This window comes from Oncorhynchus mykiss, chromosome 1 (assembly GCF_013265735.2).
Source record: "Oncorhynchus mykiss isolate Arlee chromosome 1, USDA_OmykA_1.1, whole genome shotgun sequence".
In the NCBI taxonomy this organism is placed as follows: domain Eukaryota; kingdom Metazoa; phylum Chordata; class Actinopteri; order Salmoniformes; family Salmonidae; genus Oncorhynchus; species Oncorhynchus mykiss.
Genome location: NC_048565.1, coordinates 63,087,324 through 63,112,254, shown reverse-complemented (window position 1 = coordinate 63,112,254; position 24,931 = coordinate 63,087,324). Strand labels below are relative to the sequence as shown.

Sequence of the window (24,931 nt, the reverse complement as noted above, 5' to 3'; positions counted from 1 at the left end):
TAGTATCATTGAGAAACCAAACCAGGGCAAACATGTGTGATGAACAACACATAGAGGTGTAGACTAGGCTATGAAAAACAGTCATTCAATTTTCTCGCTCTCATACGTCGCAGCTCACACACACAAACAATGGACACTCCAATGCAAAGAATTTGACAGAGCATGCATTCTGCTCTAGAGACAACGGGAAAGCGTCACAAGGCCTGGCGGTCTGTGTGTTGTGGACATGCCCAGGCATCCTCCACCTCCACACCAGCCAGTGAAAGGACTTCCTGGTACAGACCCTAGTACTGTCAAAAGTACCCCTCTATCATTCTGGCTCGATCACTTTCATACATACAAACAAATACTGCAGTTTTTTATATTACCTTAATTTGCGTCTTCGAGGCCTGGGTAAGGCCCAAATGTCATAAATATTCCAACTTTGATTAAATATTTCTCAATTATGCTTTTAGATACAAAATGTCAAATATGTCACCAATCCTTCCTTCAAAAAGACCATTCTATTGATAAAATATAGTGAATATCCTCAAAATTGCGGTATTTTGTTGTCCTGGTTTCATGAGGAATCACTCTGGCAGACTGTTTCATAGTTAAGTTACGACTCACTGTATCCAAAGACAAATGAGCATCTATCTTTGACTCCATTTTGTTGCTCCCAGCCTATAGACAGAAACTAAAAACAGGAAACGTCCGTGCTCAGGTCTGTTCAACGCTGGTCCGACCAATCTGATTCCACGTGTCAAGATTGCTCCGATCATGTGGACTGGGATATGTTTCGGATAGCGTCTAACAACAACATTGATGTATACGCTGATTCTGTGAGCGAGTTTATTAGAAAGTGCATCAATCCCCAACCAGAAACCGTGGATTGATGGCAGCATTAGCGCAAAACTGAATGCGCGAACCACTGCTTTTAAATCAGGGCAAGGTGACCGGAAACATGAGTGAAAACAAACAGTGTAGCTATTCCCTCCGCAAGGCAATCAAACAAGCTAAGCATCAGCATAGAGACAAAGTAGTCGCAATTTAACGTCTCAGACACGAGAGGTATGTGGCAGGGTCTACAGTAATTCACAGACTACAAAAAGAACACCAGTCCCGCCACGGGCCCGATGTCTTGCTCCCAGACAAACTAAACAACTTCTTTGCTCGCTTTGAGGACAATACAGTGCCACCAACATGGCCCACTACCAAAACCTGCAGGCTCTCCTTCACCGCAGCCAACGTGAGTAAAACATTTAAACGTGTTAACCCTCGTGTTAACCCAGACGGCATCCCTAGCCGCGTCCACAGAGCATGCGCAGACCAGCTTGCTGGTGTGTTTACAGACAAATTCAATCAATCCCTATCGCAGTCTGCTGTGCCCACCTGCTTCAAGAGGGCCACCATTGTTCCTGTTCCCAAGAAAGCTAAGGCTGTCGCCCCGTAGCACTCACTTCCGTCATCATAAAGTGCTTTGAGAGACTAGTCAAGGATCATATCACCTCCACCCTACCGGACCCACTCCAATTTGCTTCCCGCCCCAATAGGTCCACAGACAACGCAATCGCAATCACACTGCCCTAACCCAAGCTCAGTATTTAACTCCATAGTAACCTCCAAACTCGTCATTAAGCTCGAGACCCTGGGTCTCGACCCCGCCCTGTGCAACTGGGTCCTGGGCTTTCTGACAGGACGCCCCCAGGTGGTGGGGGTAGGAAACAACATCTCCACCCCACTGATCCTAAACACTGGAGACCAACAAGGGTGCGTTCTCAGCCTTCTCCTGTACTCCCTGTTCACCCATGACTGCGTGGCCATGCACGCCTCCAACTCAATCATCAAGTATGCAGACGACACTACAATGGTAGGCTTGATTACCAACAACGACGAGACGGCCTACAGGGAGGTGAGGCCCCTCGGAGTGTGGTGTCAGGAAAATAACCTCACACTCAACGTCAACAAAACAAAGGAGATGATCGTGGACTTCAGGAAACAGCAGAGGGAGCACCCCCCTATCCACATCGATGGGACAGTAGTGGAGAAGGTGGAAAGTTTTAAGTTCCTCGGCATACACATCACAGACAAATTGAAATGGTCCACCCACACAGACAGCGTGGTGAAGAAGGCGAAACAGTGCCTCAGGAGGCTGAAGAAATTTGTCTCATCACCAGAAACACTAACTTTTACAGATGCACAATCGAGAGCATTCTGTTGGGCTGCATCACCACCTGGTATGGCAACTGCGCCGCCCACAACCGTAAGGCTCTCCAGAGGGTATTGAGGTCTGCACAACGCATCCCCGGAGGGCAAACTAGCTGCCCTCCAGGACACCTACACCACCCATTGTCACAGGAAGGCCATAAAGATCATCAAGGACAACAACAACCCGAGCCATTGCCTGTTCACCCTGCTATCATCCAGAAGGCGAAGTCAGTACAGGTGCATCAAAGCTGGGACCGAGAGACTGAAAAACAGCTTCTATCTCAAGGCCATCAGACTGTTAAACAGCCATCACTAACATTGAGTGGCTGCTGCCAACATACTAACTCAAATCTCAAGCCACTTTAATAATAAAAAATGTGATGTAATAAATGTATCACTAGTCACTTTAAACAATGGCACTTTATATGTTTACATACCCTACATTACTCATCTCATATGTATATACTGTACTCTATACCATCTACTGCATCTTGCCTATATCTTTCGGCTATCGCTCATCCCTATATTATATGTACATATTCTTATTCATTCCTTTACACTTGTGTGTAAAAGGTAGTTGTGAAATTGAAAGATTACTTGTTAGATATTACTGCACGGTCGGAACTAGAAGCACAAGCATTTCGCTACACTCGCGTTAACATCTGCTAACCATGTGTATGTGACAAAATAAAATATGATTTGATTTGATTAACAACCACACAGTGACAGACTTCTCCAGTCCTTCCTTTCTACAACACTAAACTACTGGCTGGATTGCAAACATATGGGCAGCAAAAATGCTACCATGGACAAACAGGGTTCAAGAGTTTGCGTAATGAAAAGATGGTCCAGCAAGTCATCCTTGCCTTTAAAATGGCAGATATTTCTACATCAATTACTCAACAGAACATGTGCAACTAACTAGTTGGCTCCAACAGGGCAACAAGTTTCATCACAGTGCTCAAAATCTGCACTTAGCCTCTCCAGTATGTTAACACAGCAAGGGTGAATGGCAGGGGCAGACATCTGTTTTACTGACGCGCACACACGCACACGCACACACACACACACACACACACACACACACACACACACACACAGTGCAACTGTGTTGTAAGCTGGAATGGCCCCAAACAAGACGAAGTGTAGAAAAGTTTCAAAACTAAGCCGCAGCAGACAGATAAGCATTTCAACAGTTTAGACCAGGGTCAAATTCATTAACGCAGAATGAAGCTAAGGGCGGCAGGTAGCCTAGCGTTTAAGAGCGTTGGATCAGTAACCAAAGGGTTGCTGGTCCGAATCCCCAAGCCGACTAAGTGAAAAATCTAAAAGGCTCTTAACCCTAATTGCTCCTGTAAGTTGCTCAGGATAAGACCTTCTGGTAAATTACTAAAATGTTCTTATTGGACAACTTCTAGTAGAGTCCCTTTCTGTTTCAGTTCGTGTTCTTGCATTTGGTGCTTAATGAATACGACCCAGTCCTACTCCTAAGCTGGAAACATCAGTGGAACTAGTAGTGAGATTTGGGTGAAAACGAGAGAGGGGGAGTGGATAGAAGCCAGTGCAGCTATCGCGTCCTACAGATGAGAGCAGATGTGGATTTCCTCAAGGTTCTCAACGATTCATAATCCAGCACGAAAACAGAGGGGCTTATATGGCAACACTGCGTGGACACGTATCTATCCCCCCTTCTTGCTCATGTTTTGTTACTGTGCAAATCATGTGGCTGCTATATCTTGTTTGATTGACATCGATAAAACCCCCCTCAAAAAAACGTCTTCCAAATCTCACTCACACACACACAGTTGATTGTCACCCTCGCGCTCTCCTACTGCCAATTCCAACTGAATGAGAGTAGTGTGGCCATCTTGAGTGTAGAAATCTTATTGTGACATGCCCGAGATAGCATGTCATTTTTCAAAAAAGGATTTCAAAAGGATATTCTATAGAAACGAGCCCCATTCTTTCTCAGAAACTGTAAACTGTCAAAAGATATGGAAGATAACATCGCTAACTCACCCTGAAAAACAAGTATTGTATTCTAATTGATGAGACATGAGCCACACTCAATGTTGACAGCATTACTCGAGTGTTAAGTCACACAGCCAACACTAAATATATCCAGCCCTCTAGCTCTAGCTGCACTGGGAGGAAAGCCTCCATTTTGCCTATTAAATAGCCTTGGTCCATGGCAGTCCTACCTAAACCAGGGTCGTATTCTTTAGGGCACTACGTAGCAAAGCGTTTTGCAACAGAAAATTAAAATGACAGCTTTTTATTGGACACACATAGGTAGTCCCCTCCTTGTTGCAGTCCCTTTTTCTTCCATTTCGTGCCTAATAAGTAACACCCAGGCATTCTAGTGGCGACGGAGTGGACAGTTGCTCCTGTAAACCCTAAAATAGCCCTGGGCCATCTGCTTTCCCCAGTTCAGTGGCATGACCTCAGGGCGAGGCCTGGGGTTATTCTCAGACTGTGTGTGTGATCAGTCAGTGGGCAGTGGGATGTCATCCGCCTCCTTCAGAACAAAGCCAGTAAGTCCCTCGTCCCCAGACTTCTGATGAAGTGCAGACTGATACAATTGCAAAACACAGGGATGAGGTGGGGAATACTGGTTAGAGCAGGGGTGTGAAACATATGGATCCGGTGGTTCGAGCCCTGAATGCTGATTGGCTGACAGCAGTGGTATATCAGACCATAATGTTTTAATGCTCTAATTATGTTGGTAACCTGTTTAAAATATCAATAAGGCACCTCAAGGGTTTGTGGTATATGACCAATATACCACGGTTAAGGGCTGTATACAAGCACTCCACGTTGCGTCATGCATAAGAACAGCCCTTAGCCGTGGAATATTGGCCATATACCACACCTCTTCGGGCCTTATTTTTTAAATATACACTACCGGTCAAAAGTTTAAGAACACCTACTGATTCAAGGGTTTTTGTTTACTTTTACAATTTTCTACATTGTAGAATAATAGTGAAGACATCAACACTATGAAATAACACATATGGAATAATGTAGTAACCAAAAAAAAGTGTTAAACAAATCAAAATATATTTTATATTTGAGATTCTTCAAATATCCACCCTTTGCCTTGATGACAGCTTTGCACACTCTTGGCATTCTCTCAACCAGCTTCATGAGGTAGTCACCTGGAATGCATTTCAATTAACAGGTGTGCCTTCTTAAAAAGTTAATTTGTGGAATTTCTTTCCTTCTTAATGAGTTTGAGCCAATCAGTTGTGTGGTGACAAGGTAGGGGAGTATACAGAAGATGGTATTTTACCAAATAGGACTAAGTCCTTATTATGGCAAGAACAGCTCAAATAAGCAAAGAGAAATGAGTCCATCATTACTTTAAAGACATTTCACAGTTTCAAGTGCAGTCTCAAAAACCATCAAGCACTATGATGAAACTGGCTCTCATGAGGACCGCCACAGGAAGGGAAGACCCAGAGTTAAACAAGTCTCAATGTCAACAGTGAAGAGGCGACTCTGGGATGCTGGCCTTCTAGGCAGAGCTCCGCTGTCCAGTGTCTGTGATCTTTTGACCATCTTAATCTTTTATTAATGCTGGCCAGTCTGAGATATGGCTTTTTCTTTGCAACTCTGCCTAGAAGGCCAGCATCCCAGAGTTGCCTCTTCACTGTTGAGACTGGTGTTTTGCTGGTACTACTTAATGAAGCTGCTAGTTGAGGACCTGTGAGGCATCTGATTCTCCAACTAGACACTAATGTACTCAGAACAAAAATAGACTGACGAGTTTCTGAAGAAAGTGCTTTGTTTCTGGCCATTTTGAGCCTGTAATCGAACCTACAAACGTGATTGCTCCAGATACTCAACTAGTCTAAAGGCCAGTTTTATTGCTTATTTAATCAGGACAACAGTTTTGAGCTGTGCTAACCTAATTGCAAAAGGGTTTTTTAATGATCAATTAGCCTTTTAAAATTATAAACTAGGATTAGCTAACACAACGTGCCATTGGAATACAGGAGTGACAGTTGCTGATAAATGGGCATCTGTACGCCTACGTAGATATTCAATTTTTAAAAAATCTGCCGTTTCCAGCTATAACAGTCATTTACAACAAAATTGTCAATTTGATGATATTTTTAATGGCCAAAAAAAACTGCTTTTCTTTCAAAAACAATGACATTTCTAAGTGACCACAAACATTTTAACGGTAGTGTATGTATATATATATATATATATATATATATATATATATATATATATATATAAATATTTTTTTTCTATTTTCTACATCAAAACTATGAAATAACACATGGAATCATGCAGTAACCAAAAGTATGTGGACACTTGCTTGTCGAACTTCTGATTCCAAAATCATGGGCATTAATATGGAGTTGCTCCCCCTTTTGCTGCAATTAACACCCCCCACACTTCTGGGAAGGCTTTCCACTAGATGCTGGAAGATTGCTGCAGGGACTTGCTTCCATTCAGCCACAAGAGCATTAGTGAGGTCAGTCACTGATGTTCGGCAGTTAGGCCTCGTTGGCATTCGGCGTTTCAATTCATACCAAAGATGTTGGATGGAGTTGAGGTCAGGGCTCTGTGCAGGCCAGTCAAGTTCTTCCACACCAATCTCAACAAACCATTTCTATATGGACCTCGCTTTGTGCACGGTGGCATTGTCATGCTGAAACAGAAAAGTGCCTTCCCCAAACTGTTGCCACAAAGTTGGAAGCACAGAATCATCTAGAATGTAATTGTATGCTGTAACGTTAAGATTTCCATTCACTGGAACTAAGGGGCCTAGCCCAAACTATGAAAAACAGCCCCAGACTATTATTCCTTCTCCACCAAAATGTACAGTTGGCACTACGCATTGGGGCAGGTAATATTCTCCTGGCATCAGCCAATCCCAGATTCGTCCGTTGGACTGCCAGACGGTGAATCGCGATTCATCACTTCAGAGAATGCGAGTCCAGTGGCGGCAAGCTTTACTCCACTCCAGCCGACACTGGGCAGTGCGCATGGTGATCTTAGTCTTGTGTGCGGCTGCTCGGCCATGGAAACCCATGTCATGAAACTCCCGACGAACAGTTCTTGTGCTGACGTCACTTCCAGAGGCAGTTAGGAACTTGGTAGTGAGTGTTGCAACCTAGGACAGATTAGTTTTTCGCGATGTACGCTTCAACTGTCGCCGGTCCAGTTCTGTGAGCTTGTGTGGCCTACCACTTCACAGCTGAGCCGTTGCTGCTCCTAGAAGTTTCCACTTCACAATAACATCACTTACAGTTGACCGGGACAGCTCCAGCAGAAATTTGACAAACTGACTTGTTGAAAGTCACAGAGCTCTTCAGTAAGGTCATTCTACTGCCAGTGTTTGTCTATGGAGATTGCATGGCAGTGTGCTCGATTTTATACACGTCAGCAACGGATGTGGCTGAAATATTGCCGAATGTACACATTTTAAGCGGTGACCACATTCTTTTTGTGTGTGTGTGTGTACAAAAGTTAGAGAAATGATAATGGACCTACAGTCATAGTTTCTTGTCCAGCTCATTAATAATCACCGAAAAAAAATGCTAATTTTGATGGTGTGAAATTATAACACATTTTCAGTGCGTCCCTCTGGACCTCGAAGACCGAATGCTGAGATTTGACACCCCTGGGTTAGAGCAGTATTTCTTCATCCCGGTCCTGTTTGTTTTGTTGCCTTAGCGCTACACATGTAAATCAATTGATCATCAAGCTTTGATGATTTAAATCAGCTGTAGTGCTAAGGCAAAAACGAAAAATGTGCATCCCCAGGACCAAGTATATATAAAAGAAAAAAAAGAAAAAGAAAAAAGAAAACACTAGGTTACAGCACTGGACTGGCTGGAGTACATACAGTACCTGCTGGGTTACAGCACTGGACTGGCTGGAGTACATACAGTACCTGCTGGGTTACAGCACTGGACTGGCTGGAGTACATACAGTACCTGCTGGGTTACAGCACTGGACTGGCTGGAGTACATACAGTACCTGCTGGGTTACAGCACTGGACTGGCTGGAGTACATACAGTACCTGCTGGGTTACAGCACTGGACTGGCTGGAGTACATACAGTACCTGCTGGGTTACAGCACTGGACTGGCTGGAGTACATACAGTACCTGCTGGGTTACAGCACTGGACTGGCTGGAGTACATACAGTACCTGCTGCATACTACTTGGTTTAGTCTAAATTGACTGGTTTTCATGGGGCTGCATTCAGAGAAGTGTTGGACAGCATATCTTAAAGGGTTAACCTTCCTCTAGATTCCATGCGGTGCTCATCAGCAACTGCCGTACACCTGCAGTTCCCCCGGACTCTGCCGTAGCCACGTTTTTTTTTACCCTCTGTTCCACATTAAATAATGTATTAAAGCTCCTCAATAACTACCTTTGGAAAAAGCCCAAGCAGCAGTTATGCGGAGGAATGGCAATTCAAGGAGGTGGTGTGGAAGTGTTAACCCTGCTGACAAAAACAACTCCAGACGAGAGGACAGAGTTTCTACTTAGGCTACTGGCAATGAAATGCAACGCTCTAACTGTCTGAAAAGCTCAAAGGATGAAAATGACAGCTTTATTTACACTAGATGTTCTTGAATTGAGAGTTAAGAGACTTATTTCCCTACAAAAAACATAATACCCTTACCCTTAAGGCCAAGATAATACAAATTATCTCATCAACTACTGTACTAGTAGAGGCTGGATGGACAAAGGCTAAACTAAGCTAATGGTGTGTGTGTCTAACCTTTACCACTTCCAACAAAGCTAAGAACGTTATCTCATCTCCCAACAATGATTGCAGACTGTTTAAAGTGCAGAGAAATCCTCTATTGTTGTCAGTGATAGAGCAAATTATTAAAGGTGCATATTTGAGTTAGCCTAGCCTACATTTGGCTGGACTAGGTAAAGTTCAGGTTATCGGTCAGCCTAGCCAAGAGAGCCTGAAGGTCTGGGTGACCTTTTGATGACCTTCTAGCTCAAGGTCAGGCTCTGTGACATCTCTCTGACCCAAAAGAAACAGCCTTCACTGCTCTTTCTCCATCTGACTACTCCGAAGCTCTAGCTTCCCTCTCAATAAAACCTTATTCTTGCCACCCATTTTATTATCTATTGATTTGTAATCAACAAACACACTAAGACAAACAGCATTGCTCAATAGATCTGTACTCAAGTTAGAGAGACTGGAGAGTTTAAACTAGTTGAGATGTGTATTCTCATTAATCAACCACAGCATAGATGCCATTCTTTTAGCATGTAGTCCTACAAGGCAACTGACTATCTGTCATATAAAGCCTACACACTTGCTTAAGTCTCCATCAAACCAATACAAATGCCCACATCACCCAACACACATAACCCAGAATGACCCTCTCCCACATACAGTTTATTATTTTATTCTAAGAGTTTATTATTTTATTCTATGAAAGTCAGTCGTATAATGGCTAAACTCTTTAGCTTTTTAGAAACAAACAGCAGGCCTATTTGTTATTACTAGGCTACATGTTTCTACGCACTGCTGACATTTATGGTAATGCAAACATCACTAAATACCTTTTAAACCCATAAAATGCCATTTTCAAAAGCTCAAGTTGATTAAAACGCACACAAATTGACAATGGAGACTCTTCGTCGCTGAGGCATACAGTCACATTTGAAAGGCCATGTGAGGCAGAACAGCTGAGCAGCAGATGTGTGTGGACATGAATGCTTTGAATAGAGTGTCTGATTTGCATGTGGCGGTATATGCTAGTCAGTCTATGGAGCGGTGGAGGCCTATTTCTAACCCTTACGCTCCACACTTGAGCTCAGCGGGCCTGTTTGTTCAGGCCATCCCAGACCTGCCTGCTCCCTTTCAAAACAGAGCGTAAATTCCCCATGCATGCCATTCCGATCGGCTTAAATCAGCATTCAGGAGTTGGAGAGGATCACAAGAATTGAGTGGCAGTCAGTGGCACCCGCTCCTTTCCTTTTCCCTCCCCCTGGACTGAGTCTCTGGACTGACTCCGCTTCAAACACAGTCAACTCTATAGAGGCTTGCCCTTCTCACCGCCAGACAGAGGGTGGTTCACATTCACTCCCCTTGTGTAACCCCCCCTCCCATTCTCATCATCACACAGCCCTGCATGCCCTCTCATTCCTCACACAGTTTCCTCCTCCACACACACTCAGCGCATGTGATGGTAATCCCAAACAACACTCGCCACAGTCAGAGGCTGGCACTAAGACAGCATTGAATGAGCTGTATTCCACCATAAGCAAACAAGAAAACGCTCACCTAGAGGCGGCGTTCCTAGTAGCCTCTCCTAGGGACTTTAATGCAGGGAAACTTAAATTTCTATCAGCATGTTAAATGTGCAACCAGAGGAAAAAGATCTCTGGACCACCTGTACTCCGCATACAAAGCTCTCCCTCCCCCTCCATTTGGCAAATCTGACCATAATTCTAGCCTCCTGATTCCTGCTTACAAGCTCAAATTTAAGAAGGAAGCACCAGTGACTAGATCAATAAAAAAAGTGGTGATTTGAAGCAGATGCTAAGCTACAGGACTGTTTTTATAGCACAGACTGGAATATGTTCCGGGACTCCTCCAATGGCATTGAGAAGTACACCACATCAGTCATTGGCTTCATCAATAAGTGCATCGATGACGTCATCCCCACAGTGACCGTACGTACATACCCCAACCAGAAGCAACAGATTACAGGCAGCATTCGAACGGAGCTAAAGGCTAGAGCTGCTGCTTTCAAGGAGCCCGGAAGCTTATAAGAAATCCCATTATGCCCTCTTACGAACCATCAAACAGGTAAAGCATCAATACAGGACTAAGATCGAATCGTACTACACTGGCTCTGACGCTCGTCATATGTGGCAGTGCTTGCAAACCATTACAGACTACAAGGGAAAACACAGCCGAGCGTTTCTACCAGACGAGCTAAACTACTGCTATGCTTGCTTCGAGGCAAATAACACTGAAACATGCATGAGAGCACCAGCTGTTCCGGAAGACTGTGTGATCACTCTCTCCACAGCCAATGTGAGTAAGACCTTTAAATAGGTCAACATTCAAGTCCACAGGGCCAGACGGATTGCCAGTACATGTACTCCGGGCATGCGCTGACCAACTGGCAAGTGACTTCCACAGATGATGCAATCTCCATTGCACTCCACACTGCCCGTTCCCACCTGGACAAAAGGAAAACCTATGTGAGAATGCTATTCACTGACTACAGCTCAGTGGTCAACACCATAGTGCCCTCAAAGTTCATCAATAAGCTAAGGACCCTGGGACTAAACACCTCCCTCTGAAACTGGATCCTGCACTTCCTGACGGGCCGCCACCAGGTGATAAGGGTAGGTAGCAACACATCCGCCAGGCTGATCCTCAACACAGGGGCCCCTCAGGGGTGCGTGCTCAGTCCCCTCCTGTACTCACTGTTCACTCATGACTGCACGGCCAGGCACGACTCCAACATCTTCATTAAGTTTGCCGACGACACAACAGTGGTAGGCCTGATCACTGACAATGACGAGACAGCCTATAAGGAGGTGGTCAGAGACATGGCTGTGTGGTGCAAGGACAACAACCTCTCCCTCAACGTGATCAAGACAAAAGGAAATGATTGTGGACTACAGGAAAAAGAGGACCGAGCATGCCCCCATTCTCATCGAGTGGGGCTGCAGTGGAGCAGGTTGAGAGCGTCAAGTTCCTTGGTGTCCACATCACCAACAAACTAACATGGTCCAAGCACACCAAGGTCTTACTCATCTGTAAGGTGGGCACGACAAAGCCTATTCCCCCTCAGAAGACTGAAAATATTTGGCATGGGTCCTCAGATCCTCAAAAAGGTTCTACAGCTGCACCATCAAGAGCATCCTGGCTGGTTGCATCACTGCCTGGTATGGCAACTGCTCGGCCTCTGACCGCAAGGCACTACAGAGGGTAGTGCGAACGGCCCAGTACATGACTGGGGCCAAGCTTCCCGCCATCTAGGACCTCTGGAACAGGCGGTGTCAGAGGAAGGCCCTAAAAATTGTCAGAGACACCAGCCACCCTAGTCATAGACCGTTCTCTTTGCTACTGCACGGCAAACAGTACTGGAGCGCCAAATCTAGGTCCAAGATGCTTCTAAAGAGCTTCTACCCCCAAGCCACAAGACTCCTGAAAATCTTGTCAAATGGCTACCCAGAATATTTGCAGTGCCCCCCACCCCCCTCATCCCCTCTTTAAACCACTGCTACTCTCTGTTGTCATCGTCGCATAGTCACTTTAATACCTCTACCTACATGTACATACTACCTCAAATAACCTGTGGCCCCACACATTGACTCTGTATTGGTACCACCCTGTATATAGTCTCACTATTGTTATTTCACTGCTGCTCTTTAATTACTCGTTACTTTCATCTCGTATTCTTATCTGTATTTTTTGAAACTGCATTGTTGGTTAGGGGCTCGTAAGTAGGCATTTCACTGTAAGGTGTAACCTGTTGAATTTGGCGCATGTGACTAATAAAATTTGATTTGAATCAGGATCATCATCTGCACATCTATCACTCCAGTGTGAATGCTAAATTGTAATTATTTTGCCACCATGGCCTATTTATTGCCTTACCTCCCCGATCTTACTACATTCGCACACACTTTATATATATATATATTTCTATTGTGTTATTGACTGTACGTTTGTTTATCCCATGTGTAACTCTGTGCTGTTGTTTGTGTCGCACTGCTTTGCTTTATCTTGGCCAGGTCGAGGTTGTAAATGAGAACTTGTTCTCAACTGGCCTACCTGGTTAAATAAAAGGTTAAATCAAATCAAAAATAATGCCGACAATTAAAAAAATTATTTCCACATCCTGAAATGATTGCATGGTCCATATTATCAGGTATGCTATTAGCAAGAAGCATTATCATCTGTAGCCCAACTGATGCAGCATAGCGACTATAAATAAATAGGCTGAAGCATGGGGTTGCCGAAATGCATTTACCTCATTGGGAAAATGATTAGCTAGATCCCAATTATTATATTTGAACTAGTTAGCATCCTATTGATGAATTTTAGTCCCAAAGAACTTGCATAAACACAGTGAATATAATGTAGGCCTACCTGCTACGGTAACTTGGGGTAACCTGCCACCCGGGGTAATAAGACCCCTTCCTGTACTTCTCACAGAAACCACTTCATGTCACCCCCAACACTTTTTTCCTGGTTGCCACTACTCTTGCTCTACAAAAAATGTAAATCGGTTTCACAATTTTAAAATTTCAACTCCAAGTTACCCTACAATTGACCCGGTTACATTTAGTCCCACTTTCTCCTATGCACTCTCAGCTAATTGCTAAGTGTTAAACATGCTGCTAACCATACTGCTGACAGCCTAACATAGCAGGAGTAAAATAAACGCCTGAACTAGATCTCCTACATACTGGTCTTGACGAGGAGGTTCTCTTCTGCACTGTTCAATCAATCTAGTAAATGTGGAGGAAGAGTTAAGATGTCGTGTCACCTTGTTAACATACAAAAGCGTTAGTTGGGTCAATGGCACCCTTTCCATTTCCCCCGAAAACAAGAACAAATCCGTTTTTTGGGGGGACTCTGCAGAGGCTGTGTTGCTTCTAAAAACTCTGGGTTTAAAAATGGTGTAGTTCGCTAATATTTAGGAGTTGAGAAATAAATAAACAAACTAACAATTAAAACTTCTGTTTTCATAGCGATTGCAAGAATTGTTGTGCATTGACTGTCATGCATGTTTCCCTTCCTATCGCTCATAACTTGAATACGCCTCGAGAGGAACATTTATCTTGCATAGAACAAAAAACAAGAAGCCGACTACGTAAATAAATAAAGTATTCTACTACAAGGTTGCCTGATTTGTCTATTCATTACCTGTTTTGTTTGCTGAGGAAAAGTAAATGTGGACTGTTCTAGCGTCTTGAAAGTCTGAGGAATAATCTTTCTTCGTGTTCCATATTTTTTTGCAATTATTTTGGAATGACGCAGCGCCACAGCTAAATGACTGCAACAGCAACATTGAGTCAGCATCACTTTGAGATAATAACACAGGGAATGAATGAACAAAGTGCAAGCAGGGGTGAAAGTAGATTTCTGCCCGGGACAGGAAACCCATACATTTAATCATGTAATCATAGAATATAGAATCCCTATTAATTTCATATGATCTCTGCGGGCCTAGTAAAGATGTGTCATACCACTTAACATCTATTACCCTTTAACGTGGCATTGGCATGAACACAAAACAGTCATGAGGCTTTCATCTGATTGTCACTTCCCATGAACAGTCGTCCACTCACAAAATAATTCCAGCATGAATTAAATTATGAATTTAAAAAAAGACACAGCGGTCATAAAACACCTACACATGTACTGTAATGAAATTCTGAGATTGTCATTGGGCCTACATTTGTAGCCTGAATAGGTGCGTCCAACGCTGTGCCTCGGTCTCTGCCACTCATCTCCGCCTTGGCAGAATGTAAATGTTCTCCTCTAACCATAACACAATTTGGAGCGTATATCACTGGATTCTTAAGTCAATTCACACATTTATCATGCAGTAATGTTAAATAATGGTCTATTAGCCTATAGCTTTCTTGAGATTTTGTGTTAATTATTGTGATAATTTCAGTTTTAATGGTATGGCGTACCCCCACTATTTCTTCTGCCAGGACCATATTTCTGCACTTACTTTTACCCCTGAGTACAAGTGACTGATCTTGGTAGCTGTCCCTTAGCCTGGTCCCAGATCTGTTTGTGCTGTCTTGTAACTCCTATGTTCAGAGTCAGCGTCCATTGTCAATAACCGTTGGCAAGACAGCACAAATAGATGGCTGTCCTGTGCCTTGCTGTATTAGGGCAGCCAAAGCCAGCGGAGCCGAGGGAGGGGAGGAGGACACCAACAGGGAAGACCTGCTCTGTGACAGGCCAAGCGGCAGCACGCCTCTCTGAAGGCAGCCACACGCTGTTGACATGAGGAAGGGGAGTAAACAGTGCTGGGCCAGGAATGTGGAACCATCCTCTTCTCCCCCCCCCCCCCCCCCCCCCCCCTTCTCTCCTACAGGGGAACATTTTCAGGAGAAGTCTCTGTCTCCTCCCCCTAGTTCCAGTGAAGTCGAGCCTGCCCGGGACGACCTTTGCGGTGATAAAGCAATCCTCTCCTGACACAATATTGAAAAACCGAATCTATGCATCAGAAAGCAGCAGGCTAAGAAAACAACACTGAACATGACAGTGGGCAATAGGCCAACAGGGATCTGAACGCAATGGAGTCCGTTTTCATAATAGGCATATGTGAACTAACAGAATTATCTCAAGTATTCTGAGTCTGTGACATATAATGTGACAGACATGTGTTGTTCAAAGAATTTGGTAGGTCTCTCCATTACAAAACAAGATGTTGCTTTTCACAGTGAACTCTCTATGCTCAGATAATGATAGATATATAATAAGGCATTGGAATAATTGCGTTGATAGTTCTTTGTATCAAATAATCTCTACGCCAGTCTTTAGACTTGCATTTTACTTGTATGTTCCCAGCAATCCAACAGACACATTTGAACCCATTTCTTTGACCCCAAATGAGTTTGAATTAATGTTATGGTCATCCGGCAGAAGAGGAGAAGCCTGTAAGGGGTAACATTAGCTCGGGTTCATACCAATTTCACTTCCTCCAACATCCTTCCTCCTAACTTAATAACAGGAACAAATACAATCTGACTAGAACCTTCACTGTGCCATAATGGTACCAAATAAAAGACCGTCAATGATTACGGTAGTAATAAATAAATGGTTCACGCGCAAACAGACAGAAAGGCACACAAAAGGAGGACACACACACACGTGAACAATCAATCAAAACATTGCAATATACCATGACACAGGTGCCATCAATATAAATATTTATTTACATGTGACCGACCACAATATTAACCCGGGAAACAGAAGCAAAAATGTAATCACGAGTATTTGATTAAAGTCAGTAGAAAATGCAGAAGCAGCTTGTAAGGAATATTTTAAAAAGCATACACCACACACAGAGTGCAAGAAAATTGTGTCCGATTTTGCAGGTTAGGCCAGTGATTAATTTATCGCATAAAATGTATGATCGTAAAAACTAGATTGTATTGGTGATAAAGGCAAATAGAACTTTATTGCCCTTTTTTGTTGTTGAAGCCTAAATAAAATAAAAAAAACAAGCGTGGATATATGAATATTCCTAACCTGTAAAATGATTCCTCCATATAAAAATCAGCGATACTCATTGGTGGGCCACCAGCAAGGTGTGGTTTACCTTTGTCGTGATCAGTCCTTATCATATCCATTAAGGAATTCTCCAAAGAGTGCAAGCTAAATGCATCAAAGGGCCGATTCCGGTCCTGCAAGAGAAGAGAGGGGTCAGAGGTTAGACATCTTATCTGTTGGTTATCAAAGTAGAGCACAACAACATCACTACGATTGGACACTGTGAAAGTTATTTAAGACTAGCTTGGAGATAACAGCGATTTTATTTTGATGACTTGTGAGAGGATAAGGAACACTCATCATCCACACAGATGCACAAAAACATACAACCATATCCATTTGTTGAAAGTTCAGCAGTGACCCTGATAAGGAGAGAGCAGGGTTTCAACTAAATGAGTGCCTCTTACAACTCTCATGCCCAGTCCAAAGAAGACAATCATAGACCATACTTCCTGATATTACACAGCATAAACCATGGGAAACTCGCAGATTTGTGTTGGTCTGATAGGAATGTAAATAGCAGAGGATTTCAAGAGTAGGGACACACCTAGAAAATCAAGAGTAGATGAAACTAGTGCCAAGAATGTTGTGGTTTGTGAGTGTGCTCTTTCCTCAAACCACTCAAGATGTTTCATTTCCGGAGTGGGATATTTTGAAGTTAGGAGTGTGTGTGACGAATCAGCTGATTCAGTTCTCCTGGCTAGCTGACCTGCCATGTGGCCACCCTCTGAACGAAAGTCCTGCATTGTATCGGGTACCCACGGTTAACCAGCCTGCGGTTAACCAGCAAAAAAATATATATACAAAATCAGCTGGCATGTGGAAAGAAAACATTCTTTCAACCTGTGGGTCAGCTCACGGTTCAGAACAATTATATTGCGGGTCGGAAACAATTTAAACCATTATAAAATGTTATTATTTTACAAACTTAAAAGCTTGTTGTGTTGCAAATTCCATTATGTGACTGGTGAGGCAGACATCTAGGCTACCAGCCACGCATGCAGTGGATCAGGGAACTGTCCTTTATTTGTGTGGTGCTGAAACGTATGTTTCATCCCCCCACGTGATAATTAGAACCCAAGTGTACTTTCCCTGGCAAGCCTAGCTCACGCGAAAATGGCTCACGTCGGCCTAACCGGAGAAATATGAAAAACACCATTGTGAAATTCCCAATTTTGGTTCAGAAGGACTTTGGAGTCATTGTGGAAAGGACAACAACCCGGTAGATGGCTACACAGCCAGCAAAAAGTGCAAGCCGGTATTTGTTTACGATAGGCTAATAAAGTTTATTATCAGTAAACCCATAAGAGTCTAAGCCGGGGGCTTCACAAAAGGTTCACAATTTATTTCTTAAAAACGGCAGGTTATAGTAATGATAATAACAAAATAACACCCTAAATAGTTCATTTTCATTCCTTCTTTTCAAGTTACATGTTTTAAATGTCACATGCACAAGTACAGTGAAATGCAGTTCTTGCAAACACAAAACACAACAATACAATAATCAATTACTAGAAGAAAAATAACACGAGAAATAAGAATAGTAAATATGAAATACACAATAAAGTAAGCATATTAGTGATGGAGGAAGATCGTTGAAGTCGGAAGTTCACATACACCTTAGCCAAATACATTTAAACTCAGTTTGTCACAATTCCTGACATTTAATCCTAGTAAAAATTCCCTGCGTCTTAGGTCAGTTAGGATCACCACTTTATTTTAAGAATGTGAAATGTCAGAATAGTAGTAGAAATAATTATTTTTTTCAGCTTTCATTTCTTTCATCACATTCTCAGTGGGTCAGAAGTTTACATACACTCAATTAGTATTTGGTAGCATTGCCTTTAAATTGTTTAACTTGGGTCAAACGTTACAGGTAGCCTTCCACAAGCTTGGGTGAATTTTGGCCCATTCCTCCTGACAGAGCTGGTGTAACTGAGTCAGGTTTGTAGGCCTCCATGCTCGCTTTTTCAGATATGTCCACAAATGTTCTATAGGATTGAGGTCAGTGCTTTGTGATGGCCACTCCAATACCTTGACTTTGTTGTATGCTTGGGGTCATTGTCCATTTGGAAGACCCATTTGCGACCAAGTTGTAACTTCCTGACTGATGTCTTGAGATGTTGCTTCAATATATCCACATAATGCTATCTATTTTGTGAAGTGCACCAGTCCCTCCTGCAGCAAAGCACCCCGACAACATGATGCTGCCACCCCCGTACTTCAAGGTTGGGATAGTGTACCTCAGTTTGCAAGCCTCCCCCTTTTTCCTCCAAACATAACGATGGTCATTATGGCCAAACAGTTCCATTTTTGTTTCACCAGACCAGAGAACATGTTTCCAAAAAGTACCATCTTTGTCCCCATGTGCTGTTGCAAACCGTAGTCTGGCTTTTTTATGGCGGTTTTGGAGCAGTGGCTTCTTCCTTGCTGAGCGGCCTTTCAGATTATGTCGATATAGGACTTGTTTTACTGTGGATATAGGTATTATGTACCTGTGTCCTCCAGCATCTTTCCAATGTCCTTTGATGCTGCTCTGGGATTGATTTGCACTTTTCGCAACAAAGTATGTTCATCTCTAGGAGACAGAACGTGTCTCCTTCCTGAGTGGAAAGACGGCTGCGTGGTCCCATGGTGTTTATACTTGCGTAATATTGTTTGTACAGATGAACGTGGTACCTTCAAGCATTTGGAAACTGCTCCCAAGGATGAAACACTTGTGGAGGGACGCAATTTTTTTTCTGAGGTCTAGGCTGATTGCTTTTGATTTTCCCATTATGTCAAGCAAAGGCACGGAGTTTAAAGGTAGACCTTGAAATACATCCACAGGTACACTTCCAATTGACTGAAATGTCAGTTAGCCTATCAAAAGCCATGACATCGTTTTATTGAATTTTCCAAGCTGATTAAAGGCACAGTCAATTTAGTGTATGTACACTTCTGACCCACTGGAATTGTGTTACAGTGAATTATAAGTTAAATAATCTGTCTGTAAACAATTGTTGGAAAAATGACTTGTGTCATGCAAAGTATGACTTGCCAAAACTATAGTTTGTTAACAAGAAATGTGTGGAGTGGTTAAAAAACGAGTTAATGACTCCAACCTAAGTGTATGTAAACTTCCGACTGCAACTGTATGTAATGCCTTAGATCACTGTGCCACTCAGGTGCCCCAGTAGAATCCGTCCATCATTTTCTACTCAATAGGTGCTATAAGGCCTACATTCATCTGATCTGAATCAAAGTTCCTAGCGAGTTGGAGGAGGGAAGGGCATTGAGGAGTTCGCTCCGTATGGATTTCAGCCTATAAAGTTTAGGGCCATTTGGTATATATTTTGGCCCAGACTAGAGCTGATTTAGTGAGCTTATTCTGGCCCACTTCCTGGTTCATTGATGGAGAGACTGTTCCAATACGGAGCCTGTTTCGATACTAGTGACCTTAAAAATGATCTACTAGAATGTCTCTGATTCTATCATAAAAGCTTTTAAATCGTAGGTGAGTGAGTAAATCAGCAAGTGAGGGAATGACAGGGTCTAGGCAGGTAACGGAGTGACTTACAGTGTGCGAGCAACACAGGAGTTCAGGCTAGACCTAGCCCTTGGCAGCTGTGTCCTGTGAGTCCACTGCCCTAGCCGTGGGGCCACATTGTTTGCACAGCAGTGCTATTGTCGTGCATTCGGCCGGGCATTCAACAGCGTTATTCCCCCCTCCCTGGATCCGGCACTGCCGTGGCAGATAAAAATCTGCCCACTTGGTACAAACGGTAAACACTTAAAATGCTGAGCTTTTCATTCCGCTCCCCTCTTTTTCCACCACCATGCACTCTTCTGATCCTAAACACAGAGAGTGAGGGGCATCATTCACAGTCAGTGGGGGGGTTCATTAGGCCGATAAGAAACGCTCATTTTACTTTTCCATGGCAAAACGTTTTGCTACGTTCTGCCTTAATGAGTACAACATTGAGGAGATACCCACCACACACAGCATCTCCTCTGTCAGACCACTCCACTACTGCTTTTAGTGTTGTGTTAATACACCACATAGGATATCCAGCATGTGGGATACAGACTACCTGCCATTGTACCTGCTCCCCATTCTCAAAATTGTCTCTATACATCTGACCCGTAATCAGGATATGGCTCCCGAGTGGCGCAGCGGTCTAAGGCACTGCATCTCAGTACAAGAAGCATCCCCGCAGTCCCTAGTTCGAATCCAGGCTGCATCACATCCGGCCGTGATTGGGCCGTGATAGGGCGGCGCACAATTGCCCCAGAGTCGTCCGGGTTTGGCTGGGGTAGGCCGTTAGAAGGGCCATTTGACAAAAAGAAGGAGAGTGATGGAGTGCTGCATCAGATGACCTGGCCTCCACAAATCACCCGACCTCAGCCAAATTGAGAAGGTTTGGGAGGAGTTAGACCGCAGAGTGTATAAAAATCAGGAAACAAGTGCTCAGCATGTGTGTGAACTAGTTCAAGAAAAGCATTCCAGGTGAAGCTGGTTGAGAGAATGCCAAGAATGTGCAAAGCTGTCATCAAAGTAAAGGGTAGCTACTTTGAGGAATCTCAAATATATTTAGATTTTCTCCATACGTGTTATTTCATAATGTCTTCACTATTATTCTACAATGTAGAAAATTGTAAAAAATTAAAAATAAAAACCCTTGAATGAGTAGGTGTGTCCAAACTTTTGACTGGTACTGTGTATATAATTTAGATTTTTTTTCCATACAGATCTACTACACATTTTCAAGGTGAAAGATATATACAGTGCCTTGCGAAAGTATTCGGCCCCCTTGAACTTTGCGACCTTTTGCCACATTTCAGGCTTCAAACATAAAGATATAAAACTGTATTTTTTTGTGAAGAATCAACAACAAGTGGGACACAATCATGAAGTGGAACGACATTTATTGGATATTTCAAACTTCTTTAACAAATCAAAAACTGAAAAATTGGGCGTGCAAAATTATTCAGCCCCCTTAAGTTAATACTTTGTAGCGCCACCTTTTGCTGCGATTACAGCTGTAAGTCGCTTGGGGTCTCTATCAGTTTTGCACATCGAGAGACTGACATTTTTTCCCATTCCTCCTTGCAAAACAGCTCGAGCTCAGTGAGGTTGGATGGAGAGCATTTGTGAACAGCAGTTTTCAGTTCTTTCCACAGATTCTCGATTGGATTCAGGTCTGGACTTTGACTTGGCCATTCTAACACCTGGATATGTTTATTTTTGAACCATTCCATTGTAAATTTTGCTTTATGTTTTGGATCATTGTCTTGTTGGAAGACAAATCTCCGTCCCAGTCTCAGGTCTTTTGCACACTCCATCAGGTTTTCTTCCAGAATGGTCCTGTATATGGCTCCATCCATCTTCCCATCAATTTTAACCATCTTCCCTGTCCCTGCTGAAGAAAAGCAGGCCCAAACCATGATGCTGCCACCACCATGTTTGACAGTGGGGATGGTGTGTTCAGCTGTGTTGCTTTTACGCCAAACATAACGTTTTGCATTGTTGCCAAAAAGTTCCATTTTGGTTTCATCTGACCAGAGCACCTTCTTCCACATGTTTGGTGTGTCTCCCAGGTGGCTTGTGGCAAACTTTAACCGACACTTTTTATGGATATCTTTAAGAAATGGCTTTCTTCTTGCCACTCTTCCATAAAGGCCAGATTTGTGCAATATACGACTGATTGTTGTCCTATGGACAGAGTCTCCCACCTCAGCTGTAGATCTCTGCAGTTCATCCAGAGTGATCATGGGCCTCTTGGCTGCATCTCTGATCAGTCTTCTCCTTGTATGAGCTGAAAGTTTAGAGGGACGGCCAGGTCTTGGTAGATTTGCAGTGGTCTGATGCTCCTTCCATTTCAATATTATTGCTTGCCCAGTGCTCCTTGGGATGTTTAAAGCTTGGGAAATCTTTTTGTATCCAAATCCGGCTTTAAACTTCTTCACAACAGTATCTCGGACCTGCCTGGTGTGTTCCTTGTTCTTCATGATGCTCTCTGCACTTTTAATGGACCTCTGAGACTATCACAGTGCAGGTGCATTTATACGGAGACTTGATTACACACAGGTGGATTGTATTTATCATCCTTAGTCATTTAGGTCAACATTGGATCATTCAGAGATCCTCACTGAACTTCTGGAGAGAGTTTGCTGCACTGAAAGTAAAGGGGCTGAATAATTTTGCACGCCCATTTTTTCAGTTTTTGATTTGTTAAAAAAGTTTGAAATATCCAATAAATGTCGTTCCACTTCATGATTGTGTCCCACTTGTTGTTGATTCTTCACAAAAAATCTTTATGTTTGAAGCCTGAAATGTGGCAAAAGGTCGCAAAGTTCAAGGGGGCCGAATACTTTCGCAAGGCACTGTATATATTTTTTAAATACACCTTTTCCAAATAACAAAATAATAAAATAAGTGCAGGACGCAGCCTACGAGGCAGGACGCAGCCTGAGATACTCTGGCAGGGCACTGTTGACCATGCCAAAGTCTAGGTTGAAAATGAAAGGAGACATGGCAAATGCCCTTAGGGCCCCTAGAATCAGGCTTGCAGATTCAGTGCCTATTCTTAAAACTCTACTGAATACTTTTATAAAGATGCTTGTAATGTATGATTTCAATTATCTTTTTTCATTCTCTTCCCTCCGGGTCTTTGTTTCTTCATTAGTACTTTTATTTTATGATGCGAAGCACATAGCGACTTGTTATGAAAAAGCAATACAAAGAAAGCTATTCTTATTGATTGCGTATGTCTTCACACCCCTGAGTTAATACTTGGTGGAAGCACCTTTGACAGCCATCACAGCTGTGAATCAGTGGTGGCAGCACCACGTTATGGGTGTGCTTGTCACTGGCAGGGACTCAGGAGTTTGTTGGGATCTAAATAATTATGAAGGGAGCAACGCCCAGTTAAAAAGTTTGAGGAAAACCCGCCTCTGTCTTCTGAAAACCCTGGGATAGTCTTATTTTTCAGCGGGACAATTACACAAATCTTAATTCCAAAGACACACCAGAATGGCTTCCCAAGAAGTGTTGAGTGTTCCTGAGTGGTCCAGCCTCAAGGCTTAAATATTGCTGTCCAACAATGATTCCCACCAAATTCCCTAAGCAATAAAGCAATGTTAACAAAAACAATAGATAAACGTTGCCCTAAGAGTCACGCAAAGTTGGTAGAAAATTGTTCAAAACAGTGGAGGATGCTGAGCGGAGGACGGCTCCTAATAATGGCTGAAACGGAGCGAATGACATCAAACCACGTGTTTGATACCATTCCACTCATTACCACAAGCCCACCCTCCCCAATTAAGTTACCACCAACCTCCTGTGATTCAAAATTATTCATCGCTGTAATGGCTGCCAAAGGTGCTTCCACCAACTACTAAACGCAATAATTTGTATTTATTTGGAAAATGTTCTAGAATTTTTATTTCACTTTGAAAATGTGCAGTCTATTGTGTAGAGGTGTAGGGAGAAAAAAAATCTCAATGTATTCCTTTTTAGCAAACTGTGAATAGTGTGTAGACTTTCACTAGCGACTGTACTGCATGCGTTGCCAGGCTAAGCTTCAGTGTATTAATCAAACCTCATGCATAACTAAAGTTTTATACAGAGCAACTTCATCATGGAGGAAAACTGAATTTACGCTAATAAAAAAAAAAACAGGCAGCCATCGAAGGTTGCAATGACATTATATTTACACTACTTCTAAGGACATGCACATATGGTTTACATACCAAATTTCTTGGCTCCATATCCATCGGTTCAGTTCCTATAGCCCTGATGTGATATGGTGCTATCTAGTGGTGTAGCATTGCCGACTTTGAATGAGGCAATTAAAATCACTGAAGTTCATTAAAGGCTAATTAGTTGAGTCTATATACCATGGTTCATGACAATATTTCTAGCATCTATTGGTACAAAGTGGCCATATTTTTTTCTCAAAACCATTAAAATCTAACAATTCAAACAAAACAAAAAAATCTGGAGTGAATCTGACGTATGGTTCATGAGGAGAAGATGATTGCAAGATTTTGAGCATTGGCATTACATATGCAAGAAATGAGTTGTTAAGAGCCATCTTGTTTTTTAAAGATATAATTACCAAATTCATTTTGGTTCGTTTTAGGGACATCCATGATAGCGATGACAAGTTAAGTTGATAGCCCACTGTGTAGTACATTTACAGTGGTTTAGATTGGCACGTAAAATCTTTTTTTGTGTGTCAATAACTCAGCCATCTTTTGAACAATCCCTTAGCTTTTCAAACTAAATCAAGACATGTACCATGGGCCTGCATTCCAAATTTGGTGTAATTTGTCATATGGTTCATTGAATAGTATTTTTAGCATAATCTACTGCATGGGGTCTCCAAAAGGTCAATCATGAGCTACCAGTACCTAGCAACCCACCTATGAGTAGCTCGCCAAACAATTCTGAAAGTACATGAAATTTTAACGTGTCATAAACAAATCTCAAAATG

The 24,931-nt window shown here is 42.8% G+C and overlaps 1 protein-coding gene across 3 annotated transcripts in view; it reads right to left on the bottom strand.

Annotated features, from left to right (window-relative positions):
• Window positions 1–24,931, bottom strand: part of LOC110526678 (cytoplasmic polyadenylation element-binding protein 3) — a 70,168-nt gene that overhangs the window by 33,290 nt on the left and 11,947 nt on the right. For all 3 annotated transcript variants that reach the window (XM_021607830.2, XM_021607839.2, XM_021607846.2), the window contains exon 3: window positions 16,501–16,585. In XM_021607830.2, the coding sequence (XP_021463505.2) occupies window positions 16,501–16,585 (85 nt within the window). The remainder of the gene's footprint in view (window positions 1–16,500; window positions 16,586–24,931) is intronic.